The sequence below is a fragment of the Tupaia chinensis genome, unplaced genomic scaffold (genome assembly GCF_000334495.1).
Source record: "Tupaia chinensis unplaced genomic scaffold, TupChi_1.0 Scaffold000126_2, whole genome shotgun sequence".
In the NCBI taxonomy this organism is placed as follows: Eukaryota; Metazoa; Chordata; class Mammalia; order Scandentia; family Tupaiidae; genus Tupaia; species Tupaia belangeri.
The window spans coordinates 762,516-775,387 of record NW_006159594.1 but is presented as its reverse complement, the minus strand read 5'-3'; the positions used below and the strand labels follow the sequence as shown (position 1 = coordinate 775,387).

The 12,872-nt window shown below is 41.9% G+C and overlaps 1 protein-coding gene and 1 pseudogene across 1 annotated transcript; one reads left to right on the top strand and one right to left on the bottom strand.

Moving 5' to 3' along the window:
• The first annotated feature begins 414 nt into the window (after positions 1–414).
• Positions 415–1,446, top strand: OR6J1 (olfactory receptor family 6 subfamily J member 1). Its single transcript, XM_006144590.1, has one exon. The coding sequence runs from the start codon at positions 457–459 to the stop codon at positions 1,444–1,446; it is 990 nt and encodes a 329-aa protein (XP_006144652.1). The 5' UTR covers positions 415–456.
• Positions 1,447–9,879: 8,433 nt separating this feature from the next.
• On the bottom strand, positions 9,880–11,497 carry LOC102479385 (platelet-activating factor acetylhydrolase IB subunit alpha-like; annotated as a pseudogene).
• Positions 11,498–12,872: the final 1,375 nt, after the last annotated feature.

The window sequence follows — 12,872 nt, the reverse complement described above, 5'->3', positions numbered from 1 at the left end:
AAAAAAAAAAAAAAAAAAAGGTAGCCAGATGATAAAGGGCTCGTGGAGGTTGGAATCCTGACCTTGGCTGCTTGAAAAACATGTTGGACGTGTGTGTGTGTCCAAAAATCCTGATGGGGTAGAGAAATGGAGGAAAAGGGATTGTGGCAAGACCATGCTGCACTGGGGAATGCTTTCTTGCTCTTCCTCTCTCTCACTCTGGTGAGTGTGCATGCCTTTTGGCAAATAAAAATTTTAATAACAACAATAATAATAACAATAAATACTATCCAGTTGAATAGGCAAATATTTAAAATGAAGTTAAATTTGGAGTTCCATTTAATTTGGATTAACCATATTCTATTGTATGTTCATGTTTTGCCAGGGAACAGCCAGGGGGTTTCGGATACCAAATACTCTCCTGAGTACTGCCTGCCTGTGTTTCATTAGAGGAACTGAGCCAGGACCACTGGGCCCATGGAGAATCAGACTGCCATGGTGACTGAGTTCATTTTGCTGGGATTTCCCCTCAGCAGAGAAGTGGAGTTGCTGTTCCTGGTACTGCTGCTGCCCACATTCCTGTTGACTCTCCTGGGGAACCTGCTCATCATCTCCATTGTGCTGTCTTACTCTCGCCTTCACACCCCCATGTACTTCTTCCTGTGTAACCTCTCCATCCTAGATATCCTCTTCACCTCAGTCATTTCTCCAAAAGTGTTGGCCAACTTAGGATCTGGGGATAAAACCATCTCCTTTGCTGGGTGTATCACCCAGTGCTACTTCTACTTCTTCCTGGGCACAGTAGAGTTTCTACTGCTAACGGTCATGTCGTATGATCGCTACGCTGCCATCTGCTACCCCCTGCGGTACACTACCATCATGAGACCTCCTGTCTGCATTGGGACTGTTGTGTTCTCTTGGGTGGGAGGCTTCTTATCTGTGCTCTTTCCAACTATCCTCATCTCCCAGCTGCCCTTCTGTGGCTCGAATATCATTAACCATTTCTTCTGTGATAGTGGCCCCCTGCTGGCCTTGGCCTGTGCAGACACCAGTACCATTGAGCTGATGGATTTTATGCTTTCATCCATGGTCATCCTGTGCTGCATAGTCCTTGTGGCCTACTCCTATACATACATCATCTTAACAATAGTGCGCATCCCTTCTGCAAGTGGCAGGAAGAAGGCCTTCAATACCTGTGCCTCCCACCTGACCATTGTCATCATTTCTAGTGGCATCACTGTATTTATCTACGTGACTCCCTCCCAGAAAGAATATCTGGAGGTCAATAAGATCCCTTCAGTACTGAGCAGTGTGGTGACTCCATTCCTCAACCCGTTTATATATACTCTGAGAAATGACATGGTGCTGGGGGTCCTCCGAGATGTGTGGGTTGGGCTCCGAAGAGTTTTAGAGAAGAGGATGAGGATGGTGCTGAGGAACAGACTGCCCTCCAATGAAGGCCATTAAGGAGGGAATACTCCCTCTTCCTTTTCAGCACACAGACCCATTGTGTAAAGTCTTAGTATGAGGAGAAGAGTTGCCTTAGCAAAAGAGAGAGCTAGTTAAGAAACTCTAAATAGTGGATAGTGGATAGAAGACTGAGCTTGGAGATGAGAATATGAGTCTGGCTTTAGTACTAAATATGTCTGTTGCCACAGCTGTGTCACTGTCAGTGACACAGGCACTAAAAGCACTCTGGCTTTTAGTGCCCTTGTCTGACGTTTGACCGGGCTGAACTTGAGGATATCTAAATCCCACCTAAACTGTATATTATAAAAATTGCAGAAGGGTCATGCAGCCTGTACCTGTTAGAATCCAACATGTTTGGTCTCAGTAACTAATGGAAACTGCACACAACTGTTCTATCAGCAGTCCCTCTGGCATTCCTCTTCATGGATCCTCTTTTTTTCTTCCTCTCTAGGAATCTTTTTAGGAACAACTTTTGTTTTCCTCTGTTCTCATATCTTGTAATCCACGTTTTGAATTGTGAACATTTGTAATCAGTGTGGTGGGTCTGTATAGCCCATGTTGTCTGATAATATTGCTTTCTGTAGTAGAACATGCTATTATACCTAATATGCTCGTTTCTTTTTGTAAGACATGGCCCTTCAATGATTGAGCCATGGTTGGATAATCTGACTGAAGGCATAGTCTATCGTCTGGTCAATGATCTATAATCTACAAGACTTGGTTGGGACAAATTAACTGTGCAAAAAAATATCTCTTTTTTGAGAATTTGAATGAAGTGATGTAGAAATTATGCCAAACCATGATGATGCTTCCTCTGGAAGCTCAAGTTGGCTTGGAGGTTTGAGTAATTATTTTGGAGGCCGTGGTCAAGCACTGATGAATAGTTAGAGGAAAACAGTCTGCCCATCAGAGAGAATTGAGTTGATGTGTAGAGAAACACAAAGAAGAGGGACCAGTAGTTAGCATAATGGCTATGTCACTGGACTCCCACATAGTCGACTGCAGTTCGAGTCCCAGACCTGGTGACTTAAACTCACGCTGGGTGCGTGTGCGTGCATGCCCAAGATGCCAAGAGGAGAATAGAGGAGAAGGCTGCGGTGTGGACATCTCCCCTAGGGAGTGATTTCTCACTTTCTCTCTGTCTCTCTCTGTTTTTCTGGCAAGCACCCTATAGCAAAAACCTCTTTAAAAAAAAAGAAAAGAAAAAAAAAAGAGAAAAACAGAGAAGATACAGATGAGAGAACTTTAAGCTGTAACTTTCAGAGCTAAGGGCCTTCTTCCTTAATGTGACTTCCAAGGCTAGGAAGCTAGTAGAGTTTTCATTCCTGTTTCTGGATTTTCTTACCTTTAACTGTAATTAAAATTTCTTCTTCTTAAGCTATCTCGAGACAAGGTTTTTGTTTCTTAGGACCAAAATACAAAAACAAAAAACAACCAAAAAAAACCCCCCAGCTTGACTACAAAGTTCTCTCTCTCTCCACTAAATGTTGCCCCTCCCCTTTTCTGGATTTGTGGGACTGGAAAGAATCTATTTTTAGTAAAACTCGGTGTGAATTCTTGGTGTTCAAACAGTGCACGTGATGCTTGACCAGCTGGTTCAGGTCAGTGCAAACCATTCTTTCCGATCTCATTAGAAGCTCTGGGGTTTAGATTCTAGACCCACCCCACCCCCACCCCCGGTCTCTAGCACTGCAGCATCTACCTGGCCCGAATTAACTCCTATGGTGCACAAGAACTGGTCAGAAGAGCTCGTAGATATTTGTGAAAATAAACGAAGACCTCTAAAATATGAGCAGAGGTACTTACTCAGAAATGAACATACCAAGGAAGTTAGTCATTGTCACTTGGGTATGACAGAGACTCAAAGGCAGACAGGGGAGTGGGAAAGCTTCATAGTGGAAAAAAGGGCAGTGCAGGTCTAATGTGACTGGAGGTTTCTGGCATGGGGTAGCTGAAGGTGGGCTGACTGGAAGCGAGGCATTATGTGTTTGGTTTGGGGAGCATTTTTAACTTTCTCTAGTTTGCTCTGAGTTAGAAAAAAGTGAGGATGTAGAGGTGGGAGGAAAAAATAGGGAAGTGCCAGTCCTAACCAAGTCCTGACTGTTTGAGGCCGACTGCTGCAGAGGTTGTGGTTTGGCTTTCCTGGCTGGTTGCTGTAGAGTTTGTGAGTCAGAGTTCTATTGTCATGGATGGCCTGGCTACTGTCCTTTTTTGTATTGAGGCTCTCAGGTCTTATACAATGAAAGGTCTTCAAACTTCTTAAAGTCTGGGCAGTGAACAATGTTCTCAACACTGATGACCAGATGCCATAAGTAACAGGTGATATAAAAGAAACAGTTTAATTTGGGGTTTTGCAGGCCAGTGTAGGTCCTTTAGAAACTAAGGAAGTCTTGCATGTGACAGAGACCTTGATTTTTTTTTTTAATTTAAATTTAACTTTATTTCTTTATTTTAAATTTGACAAGAGAGGGACAGAATGAGAGAGAGAGAGAGAAAGTGAGAAAGCAAGCTTCCAGGTTTGGGACTTAAACCATGGTCATGGAATCCAGCTCCCTTAACCACCATGCCATCTGCTGGCCCAACACCTTGACTTTTGAGTGGACCCCAGCTTTAAATTTAGACCCTGTGGTTGGTTGGTGTCGTCCATGCAGGACACATGTGGATTAGAAGTAGCTCAATGTTGCAGTGCATCTTGCAAAATCAGTTAAGGCTGTGAGGATCAATCTTCTAAGAGACTCTTCAAAGTCTTAGTCTTAGATTCAGAAAAGACTTTAAGAACCTAAAGAGCAGGCACCTAGGATTGACTTAGTGGAGAGTAAGAAGTTAGACTGCCAGAACCTGCTGGGCTGCACACATTTTCTGGAGTGGGGAAGGCTGTGGATTAGAAATAAACACAATGACAAACACACAAAGTCACACAAGTATAGAAAAGCGAGGGTTGGATGAGCCTGACACTTCTCTGGTGGAGAAGTTGTGACCTGGAACTGGTCCCAGGTTTATTCTTTTAAAGGGCAGAAAATGGGGGAAGAGGAAATGGAATGCAAAGTCAGTTGCTTTTGGATGTAAATCATTTGAAGATATGAAAACGACTGATGCCATGTGATTTCTCTGATCTATTTGGGGCAAAATTTGATCAACACATATAGCTTCCTTTAGCCTCATACTGCCCTGCAGTAAGGACAACAACAGGCAGGTAGCATTTCGTATGGAAATACTCTCACAGTCATTGCTAATGAAGCTCTGCATGCATCTAAAGGTCATGTTTTCTCAGCTTGGGTTCTCCACACGAGCCCTCTATGTTTCTTTACAAGGCTCTGAGATCTCAGAAGCCACATTCCAGGGCCAGCAGATGGCATAGCAGTTACATCACTGGACTCCCACATGGCCAACTGCGGTTTGAATCTCAGACCCAGCGGCTTGAAACTCACGCTGGGCATGTGTGCATATGTGCCCAAGGTCCTAGGAAGAGGACAGGAAAGGGATTGCAGCATGGCCGTCCACCCTGGGGAGTGACTTCTCACTTTCCCTCTCATTGTCCCTGCCTCTATCTGTTTCCTGCAAGCACACATTTACAAGAAAGAAAGAAAGAAAGAAAGAAAGAAAGAAAGAAAGAAAGAAAGAAAGAAAGAAAGAAAAAGAGAAAGAAAGAAAGAAAGAAAGAAAGAGAGAGACAGAGAAAGAAAGAAAGAGAGAAAGAAAAAGAAAGGAAGAAAAATAGACCATATTCCTTCTGCCAGAAATGTTCCACTTAGAACATCTGGAAATTCTTAGACACCCTCAGAAATCCTTTAACCAATGAGCAAAGGTTTCTGGGTCTGGATTTCAAAGCAGCAACTAGCAGTCATTCACTGCACAGTGATGTTTGGTTAATGACAGATAGCATATATGATAGTGTGTCAGGACTAGCTCGGCATGAACACGTTCTTTTGAGTGGGGAAGGCTATGGATTAGAAATAGATGCAATAACAAACACACAAAGACACACAAGTATAGAAAAGTGAGGATTGGGTGGGCACAACTTCTCTGATGGAGAAGTTACAACCAGAACTAGCCTCAGGTTTATTTTTTTATAGTGTAGAAAATGGGGGAAGAGGAGAATAGGATGCCAAAGGAATGGGGAAGAAGGAAGTGGAATGCAAAGAGAATAAGGGAGGAGAAATTAGAATGAAAAGCCAGATGGTTTTGGATGTAAATTGTCTGAAGATGTGAAAATGACTGGTGCCATATATATTTTTTCATTTTTTTGGGGGGACAATTTGATAAATGCATGTGACTTCCTTTAGCCCGGTCTTGGGATATTGGGCATTAACAACAATAGGAAGACAACTATTGACAACAGGCAGATACTGTTTTTGTATGTAAATGTTTCTCAATAGCCCTGCTACAGTAGCTTACGGAAGCTCCTATTTGTATGTGTTTACAGGTCACATGTTTAAATTACATGTCTTTAGATTGACTGCTCTCCACAATAGTGGTTCCCTAAGAATATAATAGGCTATACCATAGAGCCTAGGTATATGCTAGGTTATGCCATCAAGGTTTGTTGAAACATACTCGATGATGTTTGCACAACCATGAGATGGCTTAATAACACATTTCTCAGAATGTCTCTTCTGTAAGTGACCCACAACTGTATTTCAACTTCTCACTGGGAACCTTTAGCCAAGCAGTTGCAATCTGAGCCCACAGCACTTTTCCTCTTCTAGGATTGTCATGCCTTGTGGGCCCGTATGCTTATCTATCTGCATTCCTTACCAGGCAGCAAATGTGCTTGCAGGCAGAACATTTGGTGTTATTAATTTTTGGGTCTCCTGTCCTTATTTCCCAGGAACCTACATTAGTGTTTCTCACACAAGATATTGTCAAAATATTTCTAAATAAACTGAAAAATATGTTCAATTTAATAATTACTCTTTTTCACAATGTAAGTGTTACCCTGAACTTGGGTTGGGTTTTTCATATTTGAATAAAGGGGTTGAGCTCCTTGGAAAGGAGGTTTCTACAAAATGTAGGAAAGAGAAGCCTTGAAGGGCTCCCTGAGGACACTGTCAGGAAATGTAATGCTTTTGACTTGGGATGTGGGGAGGTAAAGAAACATTTATCTGCTTGCAAACTTTGCCTTAGTTGGTGTGTCTGGCTTCCACTTCTACACTCATCTAGTTCCGAGACCAAGTGGAAACTAATCTAATTATTAAACTATTTTGGCCTAAAATGGCCACTGTACTCCCACACTTGGATTCCTATGGATAAGCTAAAATCATACGTGTTAGGTTGTTTTCCTGAGCTGGTTGCTAAGTTATAGCCAATCATACTAGCCACACTTCAATCAAGCCCACCTTTTGGGCTGTTTGTGCAGCCTACTATCCACCCGTAACCAATCCAATAGTCTCTCTACTTTATCCTTTCACTTTCATTTTTGTGTGTCATTTTCCCTTTTCCGGAACTTAAATACTGAGCCAACCATGAGGCTGGTCAGAGTTGTCTGGAAGTCCAGGGACAATTGCCCAATTTAAATTGTGTTAAGATTTGCTCAATTAAACCTCTAATCTATTGGGGCTGGCTGGTGGCATGGTAGTTAAGGTGCTAGACACTCCCACATGGATGACCACAGTTCAAGTCCTGGACCTGGCGGCTCCTGGACCTGGTGACTTACTTGCTCACTTTCCCTCTCTCTCTCTGGTCAAATTAAAATAAATGAATGAATAAATAAAATTAAATAATTTTTAAAAATTCTATTAAATTGGCTGGTTTATTTTTCTTTTAACATCACTTAGACGCTCCCTTAGAAGACAAGGTCTTTTAAAAAATTATTTATTTAATTTTATTTCTTCTTCTTATTTTACATGAAAAGACACATTTTATTTAAACAGAGCCCAATGGGGTAACTATGGTATCATCAGAGTGCCTCCAGAGGGACAGGGAGGAGGGGCCAAATGAAACTCAATCAATGGCACTCCCATACCTTTACTGTTTGATTTACTCGGCCAGGAACCACAGAGGGTGCCATCTTGTGGAACTCCAAAGAGGTAACAAAGTGTTCATGTGTGTTGAGGGTCTTCATGCATTGCTAAGAAAGAAAGAAAGAAAGAAAGAAAGAAAGAAAGAAAGAAAGAAAGAAAGAAAGAAAGAAAGAAAGAAAGAAAGAAAGAGAGAGAGACAGAGAAAGAAAGAAAGAGAGAAAGAAAAAGAAAGGAAGAAAAATAGACCATATTCCTTCTGCCAGAAATGTTCCACTTAGAACATCTGGAAATTCTTAGACACCCTCAGAAATCCTTTAACCAATGAGCAAAGGTTTCTGGGTCTGGATTTCAAAGCAGCAACTAGCAGTCATTCACTGCACAGTGATGTTTGGTTAATGACAGATAGCATATATGATAGTGTGTCAGGACTAGCTCGGCATGAACACGTTCTTTTGAGTGGGGAAGGCTATGGATTAGAAATAGATGCAATAACAAACACACAAAGACACACAAGTATAGAAAAGTGAGGATTGGGTGGGCACAACTTCTCTGATGGAGAAGTTACAACCAGAACTAGCCTCAGGTTTATTTTTTTATAGTGTAGAAAATGGGGGAAGAGGAGAATAGGATGCCAAAGGAATGGGGAAGAAGGAAGTGGAATGCAAAGAGAATAAGGGAGGAGAAATTAGAATGAAAAGCCAGATGGTTTTGGATGTAAATTGTCTGAAGATGTGAAAATGACTGGTGCCATATATATTTTTTCATTTTTTTGGGGGGACAATTTGATAAATGCATGTGACTTCCTTTAGCCCGGTCTTGGGATATTGGGCATTAACAACAATAGGAAGACAACTATTGACAACAGGCAGATACTGTTTTTGTATGTAAATGTTTCTCAATAGCCCTGCTACAGTAGCTTACGGAAGCTCCTATTTGTATGTGTTTACAGGTCACATGTTTAAATTACATGTCTTTAGATTGACTGCTCTCCACAATAGTGGTTCCCTAAGAATATAATAGGCTATACCATAGAGCCTAGGTATATGCTAGGTTATGCCATCAAGGTTTGTTGAAACATACTCGATGATGTTTGCACAACCATGAGATGGCTTAATAACACATTTCTCAGAATGTCTCTTCTGTAAGTGACCCACAACTGTATTTCAACTTCTCACTGGGAACCTTTAGCCAAGCAGTTGCAATCTGAGCCCACAGCACTTTTCCTCTTCTAGGATTGTCATGCCTTGTGGGCCCGTATGCTTATCTATCTGCATTCCTTACCAGGCAGCAAATGTGCTTGCAGGCAGAACATTTGGTGTTATTAATTTTTGGGTCTCCTGTCCTTATTTCCCAGGAACCTACATTAGTGTTTCTCACACAAGATATTGTCAAAATATTTCTAAATAAACTGAAAAATATGTTCAATTTAATAATTACTCTTTTTCACAATGTAAGTGTTACCCTGAACTTGGGTTGGGTTTTTCATATTTGAATAAAGGGGTTGAGCTCCTTGGAAAGGAGGTTTCTACAAAATGTAGGAAAGAGAAGCCTTGAAGGGCTCCCTGAGGACACTGTCAGGAAATGTAATGCTTTTGACTTGGGATGTGGGGAGGTAAAGAAACATTTATCTGCTTGCAAACTTTGCCTTAGTTGGTGTGTCTGGCTTCCACTTCTACACTCATCTAGTTCCGAGACCAAGTGGAAACTAATCTAATTATTAAACTATTTTGGCCTAAAATGGCCACTGTACTCCCACACTTGGATTCCTATGGATAAGCTAAAATCATACGTGTTAGGTTGTTTTCCTGAGCTGGTTGCTAAGTTATAGCCAATCATACTAGCCACACTTCAATCAAGCCCACCTTTTGGGCTGTTTGTGCAGCCTACTATCCACCCGTAACCAATCCAATAGTCTCTCTACTTTATCCTTTCACTTTCATTTTTGTGTGTCATTTTCCCTTTTCCGGAACTTAAATACTGAGCCAACCATGAGGCTGGTCAGAGTTGTCTGGAAGTCCAGGGACAATTGCCCAATTTAAATTGTGTTAAGATTTGCTCAATTAAACCTCTAATCTATTGGGGCTGGCTGGTGGCATGGTAGTTAAGGTGCTAGACACTCCCACATGGATGACCACAGTTCAAGTCCTGGACCTGGCGGCTCCTGGACCTGGTGACTTACTTGCTCACTTTCCCTCTCTCTCTCTGGTCAAATTAAAATAAATGAATGAATAAATAAAATTAAATAATTTTTAAAAATTCTATTAAATTGGCTGGTTTATTTTTCTTTTAACATCACTTAGACGCTCCCTTAGAAGACAAGGTCTTTTAAAAAATTATTTATTTAATTTTATTTCTTCTTCTTATTTTACATGAAAAGACACATTTTATTTAAACAGAGCCCAATGGGGTAACTATGGTATCATCAGAGTGCCTCCAGAGGGACAGGGAGGAGGGGCCAAATGAAACTCAATCAATGGCACTCCCATACCTTTACTGTTTGATTTACTCGGCCAGGAACCACAGAGGGTGCCATCTTGTGGAACTCCAAAGAGGTAACAAAGTGTTCATGTGTGTTGAGGGTCTTCATGCATTGCTAGTTCTTGTAATCCTGTACACGTCAGGTCTTGTCATCACAACTCCCCTCAGAAATCCTTTAAACTCCCCCCAGAATGGCACAGAGCTCCACATACCCAGTTATCATGACCCACCAGAGTCATAAGGCACATGCCAGTACTGAAATCCCACATCTTAATAGTCTTGTCTCTGGATCCAGATAGCAAGAATGGCCCAGGCTTACCACTTGTTTAAGTCTCAGATTCTGTTGCTTCAGAGATGGAAGAACATGAGCTTTTTGCAACCCAGGAAATACATTCTACCCCATGCTCATGTCCTCGAAGCTCAGCCTTGCATTTCTTTGTTGCTACGACCCATACACGCACAGTCTGGTCATTGGAATAGCTGGCTATCCGAGTGCCATCCTGATTTGATTGTACTGGATGTAGCCATTCTCTATGTCCTGTGAATGTCCACACCGTAGCCAGTTTGCATGCCCCACATTTTTATAGTTTTATCCCTTGTGGCAGAAACTACATGATCCATTGTGCATGATGGCCACTGAGGAAACATTGTGGATGTGGCTGAGCATGGTTCTGATGCATTCAAAGCCCTGAAAATCCCATAGTTTAATGGTCATATCTGCAGAACAGGAAGCCTGAAGCTTGCCGCTATGGTCAAATGAAATGTCCTGCACAGTCTATATGCCCCTTAAGCATTTGTTCAAAATCTCCAGTCTTATAATCCCACACCTTAATTGTAGTATCCTCTGAAGCAGAGACCATAACACTGAACACAGGATGGAAAATGACTCAAGTGACTGACTGGACTTCTATGACCACTCAATGCATATTTTTCTGGTGGACGGGGAATCCATTCATTTGGGTCTCATTTCTGACTGAGAGGTCCACCTGATGTAAATTTTTATTTTGTTTCATTTAGCTTTGATTCTAGTTCCATAACCTTTTCTTTCTTTTTCTTTCTTTCTTTCTTTCTTTCTTTCTTTCTTTTTCTTTTTTTCTCTCTCTCTCTCTCTTTCTTTCTTTCTTTCTTTTTTGAGAGTGTTTTGCTATAGGTTCTTTCTTTCTTTCTTTTTTGAGAGGTTTTTGCTATAGGGAACATGCGCTGGCAAGAAAGACAAAGAGAGACAGAGAGACAGAAAGTGAGAAATCACTCTCCAGGGGGGATGGCCATGCCACAATCCCTTCTCCTCCATTCTCTTCTTGGGATCTTGGGCATACATACACATGCGCCCAGCATGAGTTTAAGCCACTAGGTCCGGGATTCGAACTGTGGTTGAATACATGGGAGTCCAGTGACATAGTCATTATACCAACTGCTGGTCCCCTATACCTTCTTTTTCAATTTAATAACAGATGCTATTTTTTTTCCCCAAAAGACCAGCATAGTTCTTATCTAATTCTTCATATCTAATTCAGCTTTCTTTTTAAAAACAGAATAGGCCTCTTCCTAGCCATTTGATTGAAGATAATCTGCTATAGCTTTAGTTCATCTCGTCTCTGGGACAGCACCATTTTGGCTGTGATGTCAAGTTTATTTGATAGTGGTATGTCTCTCCTTTGGGAAATCAAAAAGCTTCGTGATCTGTGGATTTATAATTAAATATGCCACTAAGTGGCTTACATGCAGTGGAAAACAATTCTTTTACAAGTAAATTCAGCCAGTAACCAGGAGATAATTCAACAAGTAAGGTTTATTCCGCTGGAGCGCTGCACTGCAGCCTCTGCAGGGCCTCTTCTCTCCTTCACTCCCATCCATCAGCAGGGGACGGGGGTTACTATTATTTTTTAATTTGACCAGAAAGGCAGAGAGAGAAAGGGAAAGTGAGAAAGCAAGCTGTCAGGTCTTAGACTCAACCACAGTGGGCCATGTGGGAGTGAGTCCAGTGCCCTTAACCACCACACCACCTGCTGGCCCCAGAAGATAAGGTCTTAATGATGGCTGTTTGTCGAGTCCTAGAAAGCCTGGGAGTTGAGGAGCATGTCAGAGTGGGCCCCAGCAGACCTCTGTGCTCTGTGACACGACTTCCTTTCCCTAATGTATCTGTGTTCTCCCTGCCTTGTCAACCTAAAAATGAAGGCAGAGGGACAATATGTGAAGGGAAAGTTCATTTGAGTGGTGATACAGATTTCTGTTGCCTAAAATGTGCACACTGAAAATGGCCATGACAGGGCTAGCATAGGGAACAAAGAGAAGGGCAAAGAGGAGAGGCCACAAGTTTTTTGTCAGGAATTTTCATTGGTTCGTTTAAAGTAACACAAGCAGCCGATTGGCTATACCTTTTCCCTTACGTTATGAACTCTCATGAAGAACATTGTACGAAGATAGGATGAGATCACATTGTACCCAGTTGCAGCTCAGTTTGTTTAGTATAATCTAAAACATGCCATTTTGGGAAATGACCAGATGGTTGGGGAGGTAACCAAGGCCTCATTGCTCATTCCTCTCTGGGATGAACAAACCTCTCCGTTTCATAGACTGTTCTGTGCTGCTGTTCTTTCTCAGCCCCCATTTACTCTCCCACTAGCCCCAGGCTGCAGTAGGCAGAATGGGGTGGGAGTGAGAATGTGTTGGGGGGGCGGGAGTAGCTGGGAGTCCCAGGCTCCCAAAGAAGTCTGAGGTGGTTTGGCAGTTTGCAACTATTGGTAAATAGAATTAAAAGCCAAAATTCCCAAGGCAGAGGACTGCACCACAGAGGTAGAAGAGAAGGAAAAGACAGTTATTATTGAATAAGCATTAAACCAGAATGTGATGCAAATCACAGGCAATGGGCTGAAGAGATTGCAAAGATGGAAAGGACTTTCACCTTTTTATGTAGCCAAACGCATAAAATTGCATGTATTTTTTCAAGAGGAAAAACAACTAGTCTTCAGGTAAGAGGAGTTGGCA